The sequence below is a fragment of the Hippopotamus amphibius genome, chromosome 8, assembly GCF_030028045.1.
Source record: "Hippopotamus amphibius kiboko isolate mHipAmp2 chromosome 8, mHipAmp2.hap2, whole genome shotgun sequence".
Classification (NCBI taxonomy): domain Eukaryota; kingdom Metazoa; phylum Chordata; class Mammalia; order Artiodactyla; family Hippopotamidae; genus Hippopotamus; species Hippopotamus amphibius.
In genome coordinates this window covers 26095278-26117794 of record NC_080193.1, presented here as the reverse complement: position 1 = coordinate 26117794, position 22517 = coordinate 26095278, and the positions used below count along the sequence as shown (strand labels likewise).

At 46.4% G+C, this 22517-nt stretch overlaps 1 protein-coding gene across 3 annotated transcripts in view; it reads left to right on the top strand.

The window, feature by feature from the left end:
- STX2 (syntaxin 2) overlaps window positions 1–22517 on the top strand; it is a 48444-nt gene that overhangs the window by 8219 nt on the left and 17708 nt on the right. For 2 of the 3 annotated variants that reach the window (XM_057746161.1, XM_057746163.1), the window contains exons 1-3: window positions 4405–4558; window positions 14404–14478; window positions 19595–19694. In XM_057746161.1, the coding sequence (XP_057602144.1) occupies window positions 4529–4558; window positions 14404–14478; window positions 19595–19694 (205 nt within the window). In that variant the 5' untranslated portion in view covers window positions 4405–4528. Of the gene's footprint in view, window positions 1–4404; window positions 4559–14403; window positions 14479–19594; window positions 19695–22517 lie in introns of those variants that run through there. The other variant, XM_057746162.1, reaches the window with a different exon arrangement.

Sequence of the window (22517 nt, the reverse complement as noted above, 5' to 3'; positions counted from 1 at the left end):
CATTGGAAAGTACTGGCGTGTGTGCAGATAGGTGTGTGTGTGTGTGAATTATTTTTACTCAGTGCAATTTCTCCAGGCCTCATTTTGCACATCTAAGTTTTGTTAAGAGTTGATGCTTTCAACAGTTTTTGAAGAGAAAATTTTGCAGTATTCATCTTTAGGAAGAATCATTAATTTTATGTTGTTGATTCTTCCTCCCAAGCCTAATTTTCCTGAGTAGTTTTTCCTGCTGTTACTAACCAGATATAACTCTTCAATCGGTTTTTTAAATTTGTAGCAAATGTTACCATGTGTAGTTTAGATTTTTATTACATGTTATTTCTAAGAGTAATAAGCATAAATTGATTAAACGCACATCATTCATACTTATTGTTTGCAATTAAGAGGGCTAATGAGTAGGGTTCTCTGGAGGCATAGTGGGGTCAACATGGGAAAGTCACAGCCTTTCAACTCGAAAGCCGCCTTATCACCACTTCCCAGGCAGGAAAACTGAGGCTTAGAGAGATTAGTCTTTTTGTCCTGTTAACCTGAAACAATAAAAGTCAGTTATTTTACCAGCAAAATGCATCTATTCCTGAGCAGCAAAGAATTGCCATTTGGGACCTGCAACTATGGCAAACTACAAGCAAGTCTGGTAAAACAAAAGAAGGGAAACTCTTTTACAGAGGGGAAGGGGAACTTAGGAGGGGTTGTTACAGACAAAAAGTCCATTGGAAGAGACTGGGAACTTGAAATACAGTGGCTTTCATTGGCTGAATTGTGATGGTGTCTCATTGGCTAAGCTGTTGCCAAGCCAGGAGAAAATCTTCCTCTTGCTGGTGGCAGTAATGTCACTTCCCACAGGAAATGCAAGGTACCATCTCTTCCTGTTGGGGTCTGTAACGACATTGAGTGAGAGCTCCTCCTCTGGGCTCTTGACTCCATTTTAGTGAGGTTTCCCTTTATTAATTTTCTTTCTTTTTTAAAATTAATTAATTTATTTATTGGCTGTGTTGGGTTTTCTTTGCCGCTGCATGGGCTTTCTCTAGTTGCGGAGAGCAGAGGCTACTCTTTCTTGCAGTGCGCAGGCTTCTCTTTGTGGTGGCTTCTCTTGTTGAGGGGCACAGCTCTAGGCACACAGGCTTCAGTAGTTGTGGCTCAGTAGTTGTGGCTTACAGGCTCTAGAGCACAGGCTCAGTAGTTGTGGTGCACAGGTTTAGTTGCCCCACAGCATATAGGATCTTCCTGGACCAGGGCTCAAACCCATGTCCTCTGCATTGGCAGGTGGATTCTTGACCACTGCACCACCAGGGAAGCCCCACCCTTTATTACTTTTCATAGTCCAAAGTTACACAGAGAGTAAGTGGCAGAATTGGGATTCAAAGCCAAGACTGGATATCTATTACTATTATTATTACTAAATTTTATTGAAGTAGAGTTGATTTACAATGTTCTGTTAATTTCTGACATACAGCAAGGTGATTCAGATTATATATATATATTCTTTTTCATATTCTTTTCCTTTGTAACAGGATATTGAATACAGTTCCCTGTGCTATACAGCAAGTCCTTGTTGTTTATGCATGCTATATACAGTAGTTTGCATCTGCTAATCCCAAACTCCCAAGCCATCCCTCCGACACCCTCCTCCCCCTTTGCAACCACAAGTCTGTTCTCTATGAGTCTGCTTCTCTTTTGTTGGTAAGTTCATTTGTGTCATATTTTAGATTCCACATACAAGTGATATCATATAATATTTGCCTTTCTCTGTCTGACTTACTTCACTTAGTATGATAATCTCTAGGTCCGTCCACATCTCTGCAAATGGCATTATTTCCTTCTTTCTTATGGCTGAGTAGTATTCCATTGTATATATGTACCACATCTTCTTTATCCATTCATCTGTCAATGGACATTTAGGTTGCTCCCATGTCTTGGCTATTGTGCATAGTGCTGCTATGAACATTGGGGTGCATGTATCTTTTTAAATTAGTTTTGAACATCTATTATTTAATTTTATAAATATGTATTGAGTGCCTAAAACGTGCCGGACATTTTGTATGGATCAGAGACAAAACAGGGAACAAAATGGACCAAAGCCCCTGTTCCCTGGGACCTTACATTTCAGAAGTAGCTTACCTCTTAGTCTGTAATCTGTAATGTGTCTTTGTAAATTCTCATAGCAGTGTATTAGGGCTTCTTCATTCTAAGTGAAAAAACTGAAAAAGGAATTCACTGGCTCATGAAAATCCTGGAGTATATTGGTTTCAAGTACTGCTTGACACAGGAACTCAAATGCTGTGTCCAGGACCACGTGTTTTTTTCCTACTCTTGCTCAATTTTACTCCCTTTATATTAACTCCATTCTCAGAACAGCTCTGTACAGTTGCCTCCTCTCCCCCTGCCAATACTTCATTTTAATTGCTTAGTTAAAAAGGAGGATTTTTGTTCAACCCATATCCATTGAATTATTGATTTTGATTTAAATTATGCAAAATCTATCAAAAACATAAATTAAGAAGAGACAAATTTGCCACTGGTCCAGCTAAATTTAAGTCCCTATCTTTGGTTTCCTAAATTGTCTGGTCTCTGCTTCCCCTGCTCCCCTACTATAATCCAAGAGCCAAATCACACCCAGAACCAAATCCAAAACTCCCTGCTTTTTCTGTCTAGACTATTCTCAAATGTATTTCTTTCTTTCTTTTTTTAATCTTTAAAATACTTTTAAAATTTTTTATTTATTTAACTGAGTTGGGTCTTCGTTGTGGCATGTGGGCTCTTCACTGTGGCGCGTGTGCTTCTCTCTAGTTGTGATGTGCATGTTTTCTCTTCTCTATTTGTGGCACGAAGGCTCCAGAGTGCATGGGCTTTGTAGATTGTGGCAGGCAGGCTCTCTAGTTGAGGAGTGAGGGCTTAGTTGCCCTGCAGCATGTGGGATCTTAGTTCCCCAACCAAGGATCAAACCCGAGTCCCCTGCATTGTAGGACAGATTCTTTACCACTGGACCACCAGGGAAGTCTCTCAAAATATATGTCTTACGGCTGCTTTCTTTACCTTAGATCATAGTGCAAAAGCCACCTATTCAAGGAGGTAGCAAAGAACTTAACCTTGTCCCCGAAGAAGTCTGTCCTTTGCTCTCTACTCCTGGAAAGTAATATTTATTTTCCTGGGGTGGGGGGGGGGGGGCTTTGGACTAGTCAGCCAGTGACAATGTGACTTAGGATGGGAGTTTTGGGTTACATGGGTACTGATTAACCTGGAGACTTAGATCAACCAGGAGGCCAATCAATCACGCTTATGCAATGGAGCCCCAATAAAAACTCAGAATTTGGTGGCTTGGGTGAGCTTTCTTGGTTGACAACTTCGTGTGTACTGACACACATCAGGGCTGTGAAAGTACTGTGTCCTGACTGCCCAAGGAGAAGGCAACAGAAGCCTCACATTTGGTACAACTGGGACACCCGCATGCACCCCTGCCCTTCGCTGACGTTAATCTGCATCCTTCCCCTGTGATAAGCCCTAACTGCGAGCACTACAGTTTTTAGTGAATTCTGAGTCCCTCCAGTGAATTACTGAACTTGACTGTGGTTGGGGGAACCCCCTTGTAGCTGGTGTTAGAAGTGAGAGCAGTCTTGGGGGGGTCCCTCTAACTTTGTTGGCCTAAACTCTGGCGCCTCCCGTGCCCACCTTTCTGATGTAGCCACCCATCTTTCAGCTCTCCTCCAAGTCCATGCCCCTATTTTCCTTTTTTATTTATTTATCCGCTTCTGTATTCTCAGTTTCTTACACTAGAACTGAATCTCAAGGCCCGAGTCCCTGCCTATTACCATCCTATGCCATTTTGAGTTATATTCTTCAAGTTATGTTGGTTAAGCATTATAGGCCTTACTTTATCTCTTGTCCTTTATTCACACAAAAGGCTGATACTAATCCTTAAAGAGAAGGCCTATGTTCGGGATATGCATATGCAAAACTGCACCCGGCTCATCTCCATAGGCTTGCTATATCTGTCATCAAATTTTCCACGAATTTTTAAAATAAATAAAATGAACGTGAATGCACAAAAACAGAAGCAAATCAAGAAAGGCAAAAGGCACGTATAACTGACCAGGCTAAGAGGCAGCCAGAAGGCAACTCGGCCGGGCCCCGCCCCTCCGTGGCCAGCCCCGCCTTTCCCTGAACAGGCCCCGCCTCTTCCCCACTAGGTCCTGTCTCTTCCCCGGCCTCGGAGGCCCCGCCTCCTTCCCCTCTGGCCGCGCCCTTTCCTCTCCGACAGTGGCCGCCCACTCCACCAAGGCCACGCCCCCCGACTGGCCCCGCCCCTCGGGCCAAAGCATTCCCGCAGGAAGGCTCCCGCTGTCTGCGTGGGCCTGGGCGCGGCGCAGGCCGGGCATGCGCAGAGCGCGCGGGCGCGGTTGCCGTGGCAGCGCCGGCGGAGGGGCGGGTGACCGGCGGGCTGAGGGGGCGGGGGGGCCACCGAGAGGCCGCTGCCGGCCGGAGGCGGCGCTGGGCAGGCTGAGCGGCGGGGCTCAGCGCCCGGCCCGCGGGGATGCGGGACCGGCTGCCAGACCTGACGGCGGTGAGCGGCGGGCGGGCGGATAGCGGTTCGGGCCGGGAGCGCTGGGGGCGCGGGGCTGGGCGGGGGCGGGGAGGCGCGTGGTGGTCCGGGGGCTGGGGGGGTGGTGCGTCGCGGGGATGGGCGGGGAAAGGAAGGCCAGGTCTGGGGGCGCCGGCCGGGCGGGGGAGCGCAGGTGCGCGGTCGGGGAGGGGGTGCAGGGCTTCCCCAGCTCTCAGCACCCCTCGTGGGTCGCCGTCCCCCTGTCTCCCGCACGCCCCGACGGCCGAGAGGCGGGCAGTATTCTGCAGGGAGTTGGGGGGACACAGCTTTTGAGAGGGCGTCTCAGGGCAGCGGCCGGGCTGGGCCTCGAACCCCATTTTCTGACCTGGGCGGGTCAGTTCCTTCCCTGGAGTCACTCCATCCTATCGCCTGGTTTGAATCCTTGCACAGCACTTATCATGGCCAGAAATTACGTATTGGATTATGGCCGGTCCCACCCTAGTGGGTATCAGCTCCCAGAGAGCAGGATTTGTCCCCTTGCTCCCTGCCTTGTCCCTGGGGTCTAAGAGGGGACCCCGCGCGTAGTAGGAGCTCAGTAGATTGGTGGGAGTGAATGCACCTGAGGCACATACCTGTGGGCGCCTTTTAGGGCTGGGAGCAAGGGGCGAGGCAGGTACCAAGCGGCGCCTTTTGTTTCCCCCTGTAAATAGTTTTCTTTGTGTTTGTTTAGTCCCAGTAAACCCAGCTAGTGGAGTATGTAGGTGTTTAGTGAGTAAAGACAGCAAATGACCGATTGCTTTAGTAAGAGAACAGTGTTTTGTTCACTTAGGAATTGAAATAGTGTTTGATGCATTCCACAGGCAATGCTGTGAATGAGATGGTGACATTGAAACTGTAGTGGATGTTTATAGAATGTGGAGATTTCAACTATTAGGTCAACAGAATGTATTCTTTTTCTTAAAAAATATTCAATACAAGTACTAATAGTGCTGAATGTTTACATTTTGTTTCCCAGTGCACAGAACCCCTGGCAGCCTCAGAAAAGCGATAGGCCCACTGCCCTAAGGCATCCATTAAGTGTAAGGAATTAACTTCTCTCCTTGCTTCTAGAATGGATCTAGCTATGTCCCAGGCTTAGGAAGTAGAAAGAATAATCACTCAAATTATTATCTGTATTCTGTGGGCCAGATGAGGAAGTTTAGTTCAGAAAGGCAATGAATTATTCATTCTTAAGATTATGGAAATTATACTTTTACCCTCATTCCCAGAAAGTTTCTTCATAGTGATTTTTCTTTCCTTCCCCTTTTTTTTTAACGGTCAGGTATTTTGACCTCCGCACTTTGCAGGTCAGCAGCATGTTAAACAGCAAATTACTGTTCTGTTATCTCACTCAGTGGAGTACCTTTCCTTGTTAGAATTAGAAGCTCAGATATTTGTTAAATGACGAAATGATAAATGTATCATGAGAGAATGGCCAAATGTATGAATGTTGGGGGAATAGTAGAAAAGATCTGTCAGTGCAATATGTGAGCAGCTTTTCTTAGCTTTATTAGCAAAAACTAAAGAAGTGTAACATGTTTTGATCTAGAATTTTAGAGCGAGAAGTGACCTTTTCTGGTCCAGTACCGTCTTGCAGTAGGTGAAGACTGGGCAGCTGTAGAGCACATTAGGGGAAGTTTCTAGGTCTGGTGTTGTCGAATCTTGGGCAGAGAATTTTTAAACCTCTCAAAACTTCAATTTTCCTGTAAATAAAATGGGGATAATAACATCTTTCTTGGAAGAACTGTGAAACAAAACTATCTCCTGTGTGTGACACTCTGGGAGAAGGTGGGAGAGAGAAAATGCTCTGTAATTACAAGTGTTATTAATATTTATTAGTTTTAAAAAATGTTTTCAGGTAGTTATAAAAAGCAACCTTCTCCCTGGCATAAAATATTAAGTTAAAATGGAATTTGACATAAAGTTTAATAACTTTTTTTTAATAAATTTATTTATTTATTGACGGGTCGGGTCTTCGTTGCTGTGCACGGGCTTTTTCTAGTTGCAGCGATCTCTGGCTACTTTTCGTTGTGGTGCAGTGTCTTCTCTTGTTGTGGAGCAGGGGCTCTAGGGTGCTCAGGCTTCAGTAGTTGTGGTGCACAGGCTCAGTAGTTGTGGCTCTCGGGCTCTAGAGTGCAGGCTTAGTGGTTGTGGCACACAGGCTTAGTTGCTCCGCGGCAAGTGGGATCTTCCCAGACCTGGGATCAAACCCATGTCCCCTGCATTGGCAGGCAGATTCTTAACCACTGCACCACCAGGGACGTCCCAAAGTTTAATAACTTTTAATATTTAAAAACTCATCTGAAAATTGTCAGATATAAAAGTTAATTTTTTTTTTTCCAGGAAATGTGTCCTTTCCAAGTAATTCTTGGAGAGGTTGACTGTCCTTTCACAGCCATGTTTCTGAATTGCTGGTGTTTTTTCTTCCGTAAATTTTAATATTTAATTTTGGTAGTTAAAATGCCTGTGATGTCCACATCAAAATATTTGTGATGCCTTCTAAAAGTTTCCCTTATTAGCTGTTAATGATTTCTCCTAAGAAAAAGAGTCCCACTGATAACTACCTGGAAAGGACTTAAAAGTTAGTTTGTCCATTACAATTTGTCAAATATAGATTTAGCTGCTTCTAAGCAATGATTCTTTTTTTGAGCATTTGGGTGCAGAAAGTTTAAGTGACTTGCCCAAGATTTCCTAAACTCCAAATCCAGAAAGATGTTTCTGGTTTATGAATGGGGACCACCCATTCAGCAGGCACTTGAGTGCCAGGTCTCTTCAAGGTAATGTGCCAGGTGCAGGGGATGCAAAAGTGAGTTGGGTGTGGGTGGTGGATGCACACAGCTGGGGAAGGAAGAGTGAAGAAGCAGAGGGAAATACATTTAGGAAGCAAGTCAATCAGAGTGGAATCACTGACCTACAAGATGATGGCCCCAAATATATTTTGATTGCCTTTTAAAAAAGTTTGCAAATGCAAATGGCTATATTTATTACAGTTAAAAATAGAAAAATCGCAAATTTCAACGGTGGGAATTTGCAGGATAATAAACATAAACACATAGCAGCTATGTGGTATTCATCAGTAGACGTATGAGAAAATCACCTTTTTAAAAAAATTTTTGTTGAAGTGTAGTTGATTTACAATGTTGTGTTAATTTCTGCTGTACAGCAGAGTGACTCAGTTATACATATATATATATTCTTTTTCATATTCTTTTCCATTATGTTTTATTACAGGGTTTTGAATATCTTTTCCTGTGCTAGACAGTAGAACCTTGTTGTTTATTGAGAAAATTACTATTTTTGATACCTGGGTTCGTGGTGATGAGTTGCAAGTATAATTTTTTAAAGGGCAGGAAAAACCGCCACGATATTTTTAAGGTTCTTTTTTGGCAGCTCAGATAGCACACAGAGTGTAGATTGTTATGTAGTAAAGATTCAGGTTCCAATTTATAAAATAACGTTTTTTTCTAAGTACTTCACTGAAACTAAAAATACTGAGAATTTTATAATACATGTATAACTTAATATATGAATATATCTATAATTTTGAATATGTTTATAGGCGAGAATTTCATAATTTGCTGAATCCTATATCCTCATACAGACAGTTCCCACAGTTGGAAACTATAGCTTCTCTAGGAACTGTAATAAATATGTGTGTATACAAAATAAAAGAGCAAAGCCTGTACATTTCCAGGTTAATTACTTCTTGTTTTTAATTTCAAGTCCATTCATTCTGAATGTAAGGACTAGAGAACCTCAGAGATAACCGGCACCATCACTCCCGCAGATCCCCGAGGTCCAGTCTCCACTGTTCCCACGTGCCCACCCTCTCCGACCCCTGCACGCACTGCTCCCTTTGTGTCTCTTTCCCCCTTTCTCTGCCGGCCCCACAGCTTCTTCTGGTGTCAGTTCAGGAATCAGCACCAGGAAGTCTTCCCGCCCTCCTTCGCTCTTGTGTCCCCTGAGATCTTCCTGTCTCTGTGCATCTGAACACACACGCAGTCCTGTTTTCTTCCTGCGCCCTCCCCCAGACTCTCCACCCTTTCCAGGGCAGAGGTGTGCTGTCCGGTTTGCTCTGAAGCCTCAGGAATCTGCACAGAGCACCTGCTAGGTGTGTACTGAGTCCTGTGTCGGCTTTTAAAAATGCCTGTGGTTAGGAAAATGCAGATGACAGTGGACTCTGTTGTCTTCAGGGCTTTTTGGGTTGCAAGGGACAGACAGCCCTTAGCTAAAACAGAAAGGGGAGATTGATTACAGGGTAGAATGGGGCCTCAGACTCAGGGCTGGCTGAGCCGTCAGACCTCATGGGGCGGGGTGGAACCAGGGGCCAGCGAGCAACCAAGACCGCCTCTGTCCCTGGGTCTTGTCCACCGTGCTGCTCCTCACTGTATGTGTCTGTGTCTTTGTTTCCTGGTTGCTCCTCCTTCTGTATGGGCTTTTTCTCTGCCCCACCCCCATCTCCTTCTTATCCCTCTGCTCTTCATTCATTCCTTCAGCTGATCTCCACTGAGTGGCTGCTACGTGCCAGGCACTGTTTCAGGCGTGACTTGTGACAAGACCCTTGAAGTCCTTGCTCCCCTGAACCATGTGGTGGGGGCGGGGACAAGAAACAGCTAAGTCAGGGAGCAATAAAACATCTTCCGTGATAACTGCTGGGGAGGAAATAAAGCAGGGGAGTGGGTGTGGGTATGGCTGTTTTGGGCTGGGTGATCGGGGGTCTCTGATTGGGGAGGTCTCTGAGCTGAGATCTGAATGAGAAGGAGCCGGCATGGCACAGGTCTGGGAAGTGGGCACTGGGCAAAAGGCCTGGCCAGCCCTGGGCTCTGCGGTGTGAAAGACAGAAAGATGATGAGTTTCATTGTCAGTGGTGAGCAAAAATGACAGGTGAGGAGAAATCTTTAAACATGTCTCTGAGAGGGAAAAAACAGAAGCATTTGTGCAGTACAATATTATTTATGTAATGTGTAAGTACCTGCAGTATTTATATAATAATAATGGAGGCAAATGTGAAGTAAAAATATAAAACACGAAACAGTGTGATATTCTATCTAGGGCGTAAAACTGTAACAGATTACATAAAAGTATGGGAAAGAAACCTTACATTTGGCAACATAATTACCAACTGGCCAACTGTCAACTTTTACCAATTTTTAATTACTAGTATTCTTTTTTTACAGAAGTAATGTGATTTTGAAATTAATGTATTCTAGGAGCAAAGCTACTACAGCCATTGTACACAGTTTAAGATAATTATTTCCCCACAATTGTCATTTGCATGGAAGCCCCTAGTGTATGTGTACATGGAGAACAACCTGGGGAAAAATCCAGTGTTTTATCCAACTTTGACTTCTACTCATTTGTGATAATTTGGCTTGTGAGTTATCTAAACCTCATTCCAGTGACAAATCATTCATCTCTGTTAAATAGTCTCTAAACATGGAACTACTTGCTGTCTCTTCCTCAGAACAGTTTTCACAGAGAGAATTGTATTTTAATATAATGCTGCTTTTGAGAATTCTTTTAACAGAAATGGAATGTTGATATTTGGATGTTTACCGTGCCCTTTGACACTTGGGAAATCAGGTTAGAGAGCATTCCCACTGCCGGTAGTGAATGCTTTGCCACGAATTGTTTTGTCTTAAACACCAGCTGTTGTGCAGGGATTACACTGTCTCAACTAGAAGGGTTGCAAATGGGCTTCATTGAAGACGGGGCAATTGTGCAGCAGCTTAAATTAAATAGCATTGTTTGTTTTCTTTTTTCTTTCCTTTTTTTGGCCTCATTGTGTGGCATGTGGGATCTTAGTTCCCCAAACAAGGATCAAACCCAGGCCCCCAGCAGTGGAAAGCACAGAGCCCTAACCACTTGACCACCAGGGAATTCCCTAAATTGCATTGTTTTGGTAGTCATTTCTTTGTTTCTTTTTTTATGAATGGAAAAGCTGAGACAGTATTACTCAGTCTATTTCCTAATGTCTAATAGTTTTGAGAATTCCAGATAGAACTAAGAAATATAACTAAAGGTTTAAAAATGGGAAGGAAAAAAGAAGACAGTAGAAGAAACAGATTTCAAGTCATTGGCTCCCTCTTGGTCTGCAGGTAGAGAAACGAATGATTTACCAGGAAGCGAATGACTGAATAAAGATCATGCATGACACGTGGGTTTCAGCATCGAGGAAGAATTGGGTTTCTTTGGTGACTGTTTATTCACTGCCTCCTGTAGGGAGGGTGGTCCGTGTATAATGTGATAGGAAAATGACTGACTTCCCTTAGAGTGTTAGGTTGGAAACCGTCTCTCCTGAGCCTGGAGATAAATGTTTCTCTCCTGGAGCAGGTGAAGTAGTGAGCTTAGGTTCGAGGCCATGTCACACGCACAACAAGCATCTTTCGTGTGGTCTTTGCCTCAAAGTGGTCTAGTGCCGCCAGGGTTGGGGTGGGGGACGGGAGGCATGCAGGTGAAACAAAACAGGTGTGGGGTGACCATGGTTGAGCCCGTGCGACGGATCTATCGAGGGCTCAGTATGTTAACCCTTCTACTCTTGCACACGTTTGTCATTTTCCACAACAGAAAGTAAGACAGACAGAAAGCTGAGGCCTCTGAGAACCCTGAATGCTTTTTTTGGTTGAATTTGCAGGGAGTTAGCTACTTACATGATGATAGTTCAGTCCATTGTTCCTGGCCCCGAGCCCTGCGCGTCCCCCAGCTGAGAAGAGAAGCCAGCCACGGGGGAGCAGTGACATGCAGGACCACGCGAGGAGATTGTTGTTGCTAAGGCCCAGGTGAGGCCTCTCCAGGAGCTCAGAGGAGAGCCGGGGAGCCAGGCTTTGCCCGGAGGACCTGCGTGAAGCCCTTTCCTCCTGGAGGAGGTCGGGGTTGTGTTGTTAAGAGCAGGGGCTTTGGAGTCCGATGGACGAGGCGGTCTCAGCTGTGAGCGCCCAGGGCGGCGCTTCACCCCTTGTGCCTCAGCCCCTCCTGGCGCGGTGGGGAGGGGGTTGTCATAAAATAATGCGAGTGGGTACGGAGAGTATTCTAAGTTGCCCTGTGAGGTGAGCTGGAGGTAAAGGGCAGCTCTTGCCGTTTGGGAGTCAGCGCAGTGATGGGTTTTGTGCGGTCAAACCCACCTGGTTCCCAAAGAAGCTGGGAGGCTGTGGGCATGGTGCTCGGCTGTCCAGGGGTTGTGTGCTCGAAGCGGGAATGCTCACAGGCCTCAGGCGGTGCTGGAGGACCAGTGAGACAGGACACAGCACTTTCTGTCGCTTGTTAACCAATTGCCAATCTGCCTGTAAGTGCCTTTTTGCTTGGAATTAAGAGCATGGACCAGACATGATTTTAAAGCACACCCTGTGAAGATAATGCCCCTTGTGAAACCGTGGGTGGGCAGTTGTCCTATAGCCGCACCTCCGGAGGAAGGGACAGGTGTTGTCTCCAATTTGTAGACCGGGCGAGAGACTGAGAAGTTGGTGCGCTGCCAGTAAGCAGGTTAGAATCCAAATCTGCAGCTGGTTGATTAGAGAAAGGATGAGGTCAGCATGCTCCAGTCCTTATTGGTGTGTGAGTGTCCTTGGGCCATCATGACACAGGACCGCAGGCTGGGTGGCCTAAGACAGAGATGTGCTCTCACAGCTCTGGAGGCCAGAGGTCTGAAGTCAGGGTATTGCAGGGCCGCACTCCCTCCGAACCTGCGGGGAGGTCCTACCGTGCCTCTCTTACCTTCCGGTGGTGGCAGTGGTCCTTGGCGGTTCTCAGCTTGCGGGTGCATCCCCACCATCACATGGCCACCTTCCCCGTGTGTCTCTGTCTCTTCTTATAAGGACCCAAGTCATGGTGGGACCTCATCTTAACTAATTACATCTTCACCGACCCTTTTTCCACATACGGGTCCCAGGCTGAGGTCCTGGGGGTTTGCAACATCTATTTTTAGGGGGACACAGTTCAACCCATAATACGTGTCCTGTTAGCGGAGCACAAATGAAACATTCCCGGTGGCAGTGCTGCTTGGTTCCCGGCATCTTTCTCTGCACTAGAGTCCTGTGGGAGTGGGGAGGGGAGGGCTCAGAGTAAGTCAGGCCCTGCTGGGAAAACCACTCCCGGGTGGGGGGATGCCCCAGGGAGTCAGTGTAAATAGAAGAAACAGTGTAGAGAGAGGCAGCCACAGCTCCAAGAGGAGCTCTGAGAAGCGCCAGCCGACTCCAGCCTGCAGCTGGGTGAGCTTCTTCCGGATCCTGCATAGGTGGGTCTCTGCTTTTCCCTGGGAGCTCGCCCCAGCACGGCTGTCCCAGTGTGTGATGTCACCTGGTGACAACCTCCTTCACCGTCCTCTCTCAGAAGCGCCTCCCGTGGGGGAGCTCAGGCCCCTCTATCTTAGAGAAACAGCCTCTCCGCCCTCTGCCCTCATGGGTTGTCCTATCTGCACGCAGAGGAGGCCCTGGGACAGGGAGGTACCCAGGCCTTCCCCGGGGTGGTGAGAGGTTACTGCTGATTTTTAGGCCAAATCAATTTGCCTTGGCGAGGGCCTTGGATGGTGCAGAAGGAGGCTGCGTTGTGCTTCCTTAACACGTTCATTGAATTTTGTAGATTTTTCCTAGCTGAGTGTAGTGGCATTTTGTTTCCACATTGTTCCTGGGTTGTAGGTCAGTAAAGCCACACTTCAGACTTTCAGTGGTTGCAGACTCTGACTTTCATGAGGGTTGAAAGAATTCTAGAAATCCGTGGCCACCTCGACTTTCGCAAGGTTGCCGCTGAGCCGACTCACCGGCGTGTCCTTGGGGAGATGGTTCCAAACAGTTCCCTCCTTTGTGTTCTGGCAGATGTCTTTCTTTTTTCCTCTGGAATCTCCAGCTCTCACTGGTGATGCTGTATCACACGTCCCTCACACATCCCTGTGATTTGGATGCCAAGCCCCGGGGGCTGACGTTGTCCCCTCTCCCTGTAGCTGCAGACGAGGTCACTTTCTTCCCAGGAGAGACTCTCCAGTGTTAGGTTCTTTTGCCTCCCTCGAGGGGTGGGGAACCGGGACCAGCAGCGTCACCTGGAACTCAGTGACATGCATTAGACGTGCATTAGAATGCGGTGACGTTCTAGAACAGTCACGAGCACATGGAATGCCCCACCCCGGCCCTGCTAAGTCAGGGACCCAGCCCTCCAGGCGCAGCTCACGCCCCTCAAGTGTGAGCACCATTGGCCTAGAAGAATACCTCCTCGTTCTCTGCTCTTCAGTGTTATTTTAAACGGATGGCACCTGATCTGTAAAGTGCAGTGTTATCCTGGCTCTTCCCAGTGGTCGGCTGCTTTCTTCCGCAGTGTCACGTACTCAGGTCTTCTCTACCGAGTCTTTCCTCAGTAAAGTGTTCACTGATTAGGAGTGTGGCCGTGACTTAGGGAAAAATGATAAACACCTGCTGACATATGGGAACGTTCCTTGAAAATTATTACGTAGTCTAGAAAAGTTGGCCTGTGGTGTCAGTATTTTTAATCTTTCTAGAGAAGGTGCAGTGTAAGCAGTTGCCTGTGTTGAGGATAAACCTGGCCTGCGTCATGTGGACGTCCTACAGTGAGGACGGGTGATCCTACAGGGCTCGGTTCTGAGGGATCCCCCATTGTTTCCCAGGAGGTGGCTGCCTCTCGGGGCATGCGGCCCTGTCTGCCGGCCTTGACCATGGCCTCTGCGGAGTCACGGCCCAGGTGCACGGTGCCTGCTTGCACTTCGGTGCCCTTAGTGCGTCGGGAATTTGTAGGTACTGAATGGCGCGCATCTTTCAAGTCACGGTTTGCGTCTACGTGAAGATTTTTAAAACCAGAATTTGAGACTTTATGTGTTTGCATTTCAGTGTCGGAAGAGCGACGATGGGGACACAGCCCTTGTCGTTGAAAAGGACCACTTTATGGACGACTTCTTCCATCAGGTAGGAGTGGTTTCATGAAGCCCAGTCAGACTTGTTTTCTTCAAACGTAGTGAAGTTAATGCGACTGTGCATTTGTCATATTTGAATTATGCCAAAACTAATATTTTAGAAAGTGGGTGTTTGAATTACGAAGGTTCTCTAGAATTTTTAGTGCTGGTTACACACGCGTTACTGCTGAGCCATTCTTCCTGGTGATTGACTTGGGGGGCAGTGAGAATGGTGATTGTGGGCGTGGGGGCAGGTGAGGAGAGAAAGCTCGTGGGCTGGGGCTCTGGGCCGGGCGGCCTGGTGCTCTCTGAAGGCCTGTCCTCCAAGCACAGGTCCCTCGGGAAGCTCCTGCCACGCCCACGACCTGCGGCGTTCTCCACACTGGGGGCTGCCTGGTCCTGGGGCGGGCAAGGCCCGGGGGCAGTGCTGCCCTTCAGCCGGTCAGGTGCGCACAGTACACACAGCGAGGCTTCCCCTGCTTTCCTCCCTCGCAATGGCAGTGAGTCCCATCTATCAAAGAGCGCACGTTGTATAGTTTCTAAAATCTTTGAATTTTAAATTCCTCCCCTGCGTAGCTCTCCACATTTCAGAATACCAGCCTCTACGTTATATGGGATGTCCCTCCTGAGAGGTCTTACCCATAAGCAGAGACCGTGGCGGCAGTGGTGCTCCGCCGTTGCCGTCGGTCAGCGCGGCCTTTCTCTGGGCTGCTCGTGAGGGACCGCCACCTCTGGACCCTTGGGTCTGACTCACACCTGTCCGTTCTCTCGGGCTCCCTGCCAGGACTTGCCCTCTCCCTCTTGGCTCCTCGGGGCCGTTTCTAGGCTGGCATCATGTTTAAATTCTTAACCCTAAGTCATAATTGAGCAAATTTTGCATTATTTCAAATTTTGGAATTGAGTCAGAGAACAAATATTTTGACTTTATTACATATGAAGAAAAGAATCATGTTCAGTATAATTTTTTGATGATGAAAACTTCATTTGCAGGACTTGTTTTGATTATGCTAAATCCAGCCTGAGAGTTTCAGTTGATTCAAATCTGTTGACCGTCTAAACTGGTCTCTTGATACATGGATCTGAAAATATGTAATATGTTAATAAAAATGCATTAGAAGTTATCCTTTTTCCAGATCCAGTCAGAATTTATTGAACACCTAGTGTGAGAACCTGTTCATTGGGTTTCAAGTGTTTATGTTGGTTCCTGATCTTATCTAACGGAAAAAACGTGAAATTAAATCGTTACCTACAGGAACTTACTTTAAGGTGCAAAGGAGTTAAGATAGTGGATTTTGGGATTTCACCTTGGAAATGAGACTCTTTTTACTGTCTTTAGCGTACCTACCCACTTTGTAAAATCATTATTTCTCTGATTTTACCCACTTTACCTAGATGCTTAATTCTTCCATACCAGGTCTCCAGAAAAACATGTTTCTTATTTTAAGAATCTCCTGGCATTAGATGTGGTTTTTGTGTTTTATAGGAGGATTATGTAACTCACTCCGTGTCTCTAAGCTGTGCTAACGCAGTGCCAGTCCAGTCTGGCCATAGTGTCCGACATGCAGACAGACACGGGGGACCCAGGGAGGTGTGAGAGCCACAGATGATGGTGTCAGTTCTGGTTTCGTGTGTTAAATAAATAGTTGACTTATTTTACAGTTACTTTTTGTGAAATGACTTCCTAGACAAATAAAGAAGCAAATGGTGTTTGTTAATACAAACTCTTTTTTAGAAAATGGCATTCAGATCTTAAATAGCACATAGAACATTGCAGAAGGCAGGAGTTTTGCACCTGACCGGTGTTTGGTTAAGAGTAACATAGTGCTCTCATGGGTGGCCAGGGAATCTCCTTTCTGTGAAGATGGTTTGTAGTCGACAGAGAGACCCTGCGTGGTGCAATTCGTAGACGTAAGCAGACCTGCCACCGCTGTGACAGTGGCGCTTCTCTCCTGGTACCGAGCTGGTGGTCCGGCAGTTTCCTTTTCTTTCTGGGCCACGCCAGGGCTTCTGCTGCACACGTACTGGTGGTGTGTGTACTGCAGAACTCTCCAAGAGGTAAAACAGTGTCTTTCCTACTTTGTGACAGGTGCATGCTACTGAATTTTCTTCAGAAACGGGGCTTTAAAGATGAAATGTGCACTAAAACCACAAAATCATTGTTTGTGTTTAAGCCTGCACAATAAAGTAGCAAAAATTTTAAAATATTCCATTTTAATTTTATGTATTATTTTTACATGATTAATTAAATTGTAAGTATGTGAAATATATGAAGTTCTGTAGACATTCTCTGTAAACAAATGAAAATAACACCCAGGCCTAATGAAATAGCCTTCACTGCTCTATGAAAGCAGAATTCTGTGTTAGACTCTCCTGTAATACTTCAGTTTTCAAAATGTGCTGTGGGGCTTGGACCCAGTGTCCTGGGGTCCCTAAGGCCCTTCCAAGGAGTTTGTGTGGCTGATGCTGTTTTCATAAGAATACCAAGATGTTTACCTCGTTCCTCTCACTCTGTCATGAATGGACCGTGATGCAGAGGCTGCATCAAGTGTGTGATACCGGGACAGACTAGACACAGAAAGCAGGTATCAGAATCAAGATGCCCTCCGTTAAGCTAGAAATTAGATTTACAGAAAAATGTAGATCACTGCTCTTTCACTGATTTGGGGGAAAATTCTGCTTTTTCTATAAAAATATGTTATTTATGTTAACGTGTATTAATTTCCTACTCCTGCTGTAACAAATTACCACAAACATAGTGGTTTAACACAACATACGTTTATAAGCTCATGGTTCCAGATTGCAGAAACTGCAGTGAGCTGTGCAGGGCTCATATCAGGGTGCTGGCAGGGCCGTGCCCCTCCTTCAGGCTCCAGAGAGGGTCTGTGTCCTGCCTTTTCCGGCTCCAGGGGAGGGTCTGCGTCCTGCCTTTTCCAGCTCTAGGGAAGGGTCTGCGTCCTGCATCCTGCGTTCTCGGCTCCTGGCCTTTCCTCCCTGTCGAGCATCTCACTGCAGCCTCTGCGTCTACAATCACATTGCTTTTTTCTAAATTTGATCCTGTTGCCTCTGTTTTATAAGGACTCTTGTGGTTACGCTGGAACAATCTAGATAATCCAGGGTAATCTTCCATCTCAACCCTCAACACATCATGCCTGCAAGGCACTGTGTGCCCTGTTGGGTCACGTGCAGAGGATGAGGCTGTGGACGCCCACCACAGCATGTTGTGGGTTTGTAATTACTGTCTTAAATAAATTCACACATGTTGGAGCTGTGTCTCCACTCTGGTAATTATCTCTAGCGCGCCTACGTAAGCCAGAGCTCTTTGGGGTCTTCAGTAACTTTCAGGATTAAAGAGGCCCTGAGACTAAAACCTCAAGAGCCACTCTAGTCTGTAGGGCTCCTCACGCAGGCATCTCACCTCTCCACTGGGATGTGTTTCCTCGCTGCTCGGGGTGGCGTGAGAGGAGGCGCTCGCAGGGGAAGCCTCGCCCGCCCTCCTGCTTCAGCTGCTTGTTCTCTCACCTGCCCGTCGCGAGGTGACCCTTGCTTGGTTTCTTGTTTAGACATCCCAGCGTTTCTTCCTGTAAATGTGACATCTGCACGTGAATCTCTGCTTGTTTCCACCTCCTTGCATCACCGCTGACATGTATACACATTGTTCTGCACCTTGTGGGGTTTTTTTTTTTTGGTGTGTTTTTAACTTGGTAATCTATCCACGAGATCTTTTCATCTATTATAGTTCCATAATGTAACGCAACAAGTCCCCTGTTGATGGGCTCTAGGGTTTTCCTAATCTTGTAAACATAGAAGTTGTGCTTAGTTTCCTAGGGCTGCACAAACTTAGTGGCTTAAAACAGCACAGATTTATTTTCTTCATTTCCGGAAGCCAGAAGTCCAAACTGGTGTCACTGGGATGAAGCCACGGTGTCAGCAGGCTCGCATGCCCCAGGGGCTCTGGGGGACCCGTTGCCCTGCCTCCCCCAGCTCTTGAGCTGCATCCCTGGCTCATGAGTGCGTCTCCCAGGCCAGCAGGGGAGCATCAGGCTCCACTCGTGTCACTTGGCTGCTCCCTGCAGCCACGTCTCCATCTGCTTCCCTCTTACAAGTGCACTTGGGATTATAGTGAGGACCCGCCTCGGGGATCCAGGGTTACACCTCCCCATCTCAAGACCCTTTGCTTAAGTCCCATCTGCAGTTTCCTTTGCCATATAAGGTAACCATCTGAGGTCCCAGGAGTTAGGACCTGGACATTTTGGGGGGAGAGTTTTCAGCCTGCTACATTTGTTATGAACCCATGTGGGTGAATCTTGCTAATGAATACATTTTGAAACAAGTAGTGAATAATTCAGACTATCAGAGGCAAAAAATAATGACTAGGAAGGCTTGGTCTTATCAGCTGTCAGTACCTCCCCACGTGGGAATATGATTGCTGGCCTCTTCTAGACTCCCTTCTTGACTGCATGGAGGACTGGTGTTGACAGTAGATGCTTCTAGTTGCCATTACCCGTGGTAATACTGGTTTTCTGTTTTTCTTTTTTTGGCTGCATTGGGTCTTCATTGCTGTGCACAGGCTTTCTCTAGTTGTGGCAAGTGGGGGCTACTCTTCATTGTGGTGCAGGGGGTTCTCTTGTTGCGGAGCATGGACTCTAGGTACACGGGCTTCGGTAATTGTGGCTTGAGGGCTTCAGTAGTTGTGGCTCTCAGGCTTCGGTAGTTGTGGCTTGCAGGCTCTAGAATGCAGGCTCAGTAGTTGTGGTGCATGGGCTTAGTTGCTTTGTGGCATGTGGGATCTTCCTGGACCAGGGATCGAACCCGTGTCCCCTGCATTGGTAGGAGGATTCTTAACCGCTGCGCCACCAAGAAAGTCCCATAATACTGGATCTCGAATGTAAAACTTCTTACAACCACCAAGGTTTTCCTGGTGATTGGTGTTGCCTTAGCCATAGAGAGTTATTTTAATATGGAACATTTCCCTTTATTTTTTAAATTAAATGAATGAGAAAAGGTTCATATTTCTTTAGGTGGTAATTATTCACTTATTTCCCTCTTTTATCCTTCCCTTTTTAGGTAATGAAAAGCAGTAGCAAATGTGAATTTGCCGCAGCAGTGATGACTTTTTATCTCTCTCCTAGGTTGAGGAGATCAGAAACAGTATAGCTAAAATAGCTCAGTATGTTGAAGAAGTAAAGAAAAACCACAGCATCATTCTTTCTGCACCAAACCCAGAAGGAAGTAAGTTATTGGTTTTAAAAAGAAGTGTGTCTGTCTGTCTGTCTGTGTGTCTGTCCCTCTCGCTGTCCCTTACACAAGCCTGGCAACATGTGAGATTGAGCTGGGGGCTTGTGAAAAGTGCTGGAGGCTGGCGGCCACCCCTCGGGATTCTCATGCCTCTGGTCTGGGTGAGCCAAGGCATCCATGTGGTTTTTCCAGCTTCTGTGGGATCTGGTGTTCAGCCAGAGTGAGGACCACGGATGTGTGATGTCCATGAGGATACGCGGATGTGGCTTTGCAGGACTTTGGGGCCATGTCAGTGACTGGGCCTTAGATCCGTATTATGTTCACAGTTAAACAGGAGTGAGAGAATTGTGAACTTCTGAAACCTTTAGAGGTAAGATGGACCTGGATAAGCCAGAGACTGCAAATTGGAGTCCACACAGCATGGGGCGGGGTGGTTGATATCTTCACAATATTGAGTCTTTTAATCCAAGAAGATGGTCTGTCCTTCTACTTACATCTTCTTTAATTGCTCTCAGTGATGTTCTGTAGGCTCTGTGTAGAGGTCTCACACACCTTTCATAGTAGGCAATGCTTTTGATTTTAATGTGAACAGTATCTGCTGTAAATTTTATTTTCTATTTGTTTCCACATATGGAAATGCAAAGGTTTTATATGCTGAGCTTATATCCCATTATCTTGCCTAATTACTTAATTTTAGTACTTTCTCTGTGGGTTCTGCTGGGTTGTCTCTGCACCCTGTCTTGTCATCTGTGAATAATGACAGTTGTCCCTCAGTGCTTCTGCTTTTTATTTTCAGTTGACTTCCTTCACTGACCTTCCATACAGCACTGAATACAAGTGGTGTTGGGAACACTCTTATTCTCAATCTCTGAGGACAGTTGAAAGCAACTTTGTTGGAAGGTTATTTGGTGTAGCCTTACATTGAAAAAATAACTTGATATTGAATTGAAAAAACTAATTTTGAAGATTTTGTGTGTCTTGTAAAACAAAGCTTTGAGCATCTGTAGATGCCCTATCTTTTGATTTAGAAAAATGTTTCCCAAAGTATGCTCCTGGATCGTGAATCTCATTAGCTAGTGTATGAAACAAGAGTTCTGTGGCCAGACACATTTGGAGTCCTCTTCACACCACATCCCCACTTAGAAGGTTACATTGTGCTTAGAGTAGTAAAGGCTCTGAGAAGCCCTGCGATGAAGAAACCTGCTTAACTTTGCGATGAAGAAACCTGCTTAACTTTGCATAGTGTAGTGTTTCACAAACATATTTGCCCACAGAACTTTTTATGTAACACTTGTTAATATTTTGCTTAATTCTTGGGGAAGTTGAATTCGAATACATATTACTGTATATGTATATATTTTTTTCTTTTGAGAAATTTACCCCCAAAAAAGTTTTGCTGCTAAGTAATAGCAGCTACAACAATTGTTTGAGTAAATTTAGACCTCTTAATGCTTCACAGTAGTCCCTTTGGGCTCTAAATAAAACTATTGCTTTTTGTCTCTGTTTCACAAGAGAGTGTGAACCAAAATGCAGGAAGTGATGTCTCACTGCTTACTGAGTTGGCCTCTGTAAAGAAAAACGCAGTTCCTGCTGCCCCACGGTGCTGGGCTCTAGGACGTGCCCAGAGTGATGCAGCGGGCAGTGGGCTGCTGTGCCCCTAGCCCTTTGTCCTGGCGGGCGGGGGGAGGGGACAAACTGGAGCTCCAGCTCTTGGGTGCCCTCCCTGCCTGGGCTCCCCGGTGGGCAGGAAGGGGTTACAGAGCACGGCAGCCACCAGGTGGCGCCATGGCACAGCCTGGCCCTGGGCTGTTGGCCTCTGCTCCAGATGCAGGGCTGGCTGGCGGGCCAGGGCACTTCGTTAACCTCAGTAACAGGATCCCAGAGAAAGATTTGCTGAGAAGCTAACAAAGAACCCCTTTACTTGCACTTTTCTTTATTGACTTTACATTTCTGTATTTTTTTTATTTTTAAGAGGGCCATTGAAAATGTGTAAATTTCAGGCCTTCCAAAACGTGGATCCTCCTGGCGGGAGCCTGCCATGTGTGTGATTCAGCTTTTTGGCTGCTGCTGGTGATCTCATTGTGGCTGGCATCACTGTCGGAGGATGGAGGGGATTCTACTCATCAGTAACAGATTTGGTAGCTCCTTTTAATCAGGAGTCAAGCCCTTCTTTTCATCCCATGTTTTAGGTATGGGTGTCCTAAGTAGTCACGCCTGTTGCTAACATTTTCTCTGCCCTTCTTTTCCGTCCCCATCGTCACTCTCCTCGGTTGGCTTCTCTCGCCTGTCTGAGCTACAGTGGGTGCATCCAGTTGCCTTCCCCCTCTGACTCCTCCTCCTTCTGTGCATTTTGCGCTTCTCTGCTGGAGTGTTGCACTCAGCACACATTTCAGACTCTCTTGAGAACTATGTGGTCATCACTTAGTGTAGAAAGCCTCTTCTCAGGTGAGCGGTGGGTTCAAACCCCAGTTCCACCAGGAATTCACTGTTGACTTTGGACAAATCATGCAACATTCCATGTATTTTTTTATAAAGTTTTTTTTTTTAAAGATTTACTTATTTGGTTGTGCTGGGTCTTAGTTGTGGCATGCAAATTCTTAGTTGTGGCACATGGGCTCTTGGTTGCAGCATGTGGGATCTAGTTCCCTGACCAGGGACCGAACCCAGGCCCCCTGCATTGGGAGCATGGAGTCTGAGCCACTGGACCACCAGGGAAGTCCCAACATTCCGTATAAATGCTGACAGCTGCTGCCGTCGTCAGTATGTTTCATCCTCATCACCTTGTTTCCATCCCATCCTTCCTTCTGTTTCAGCGTG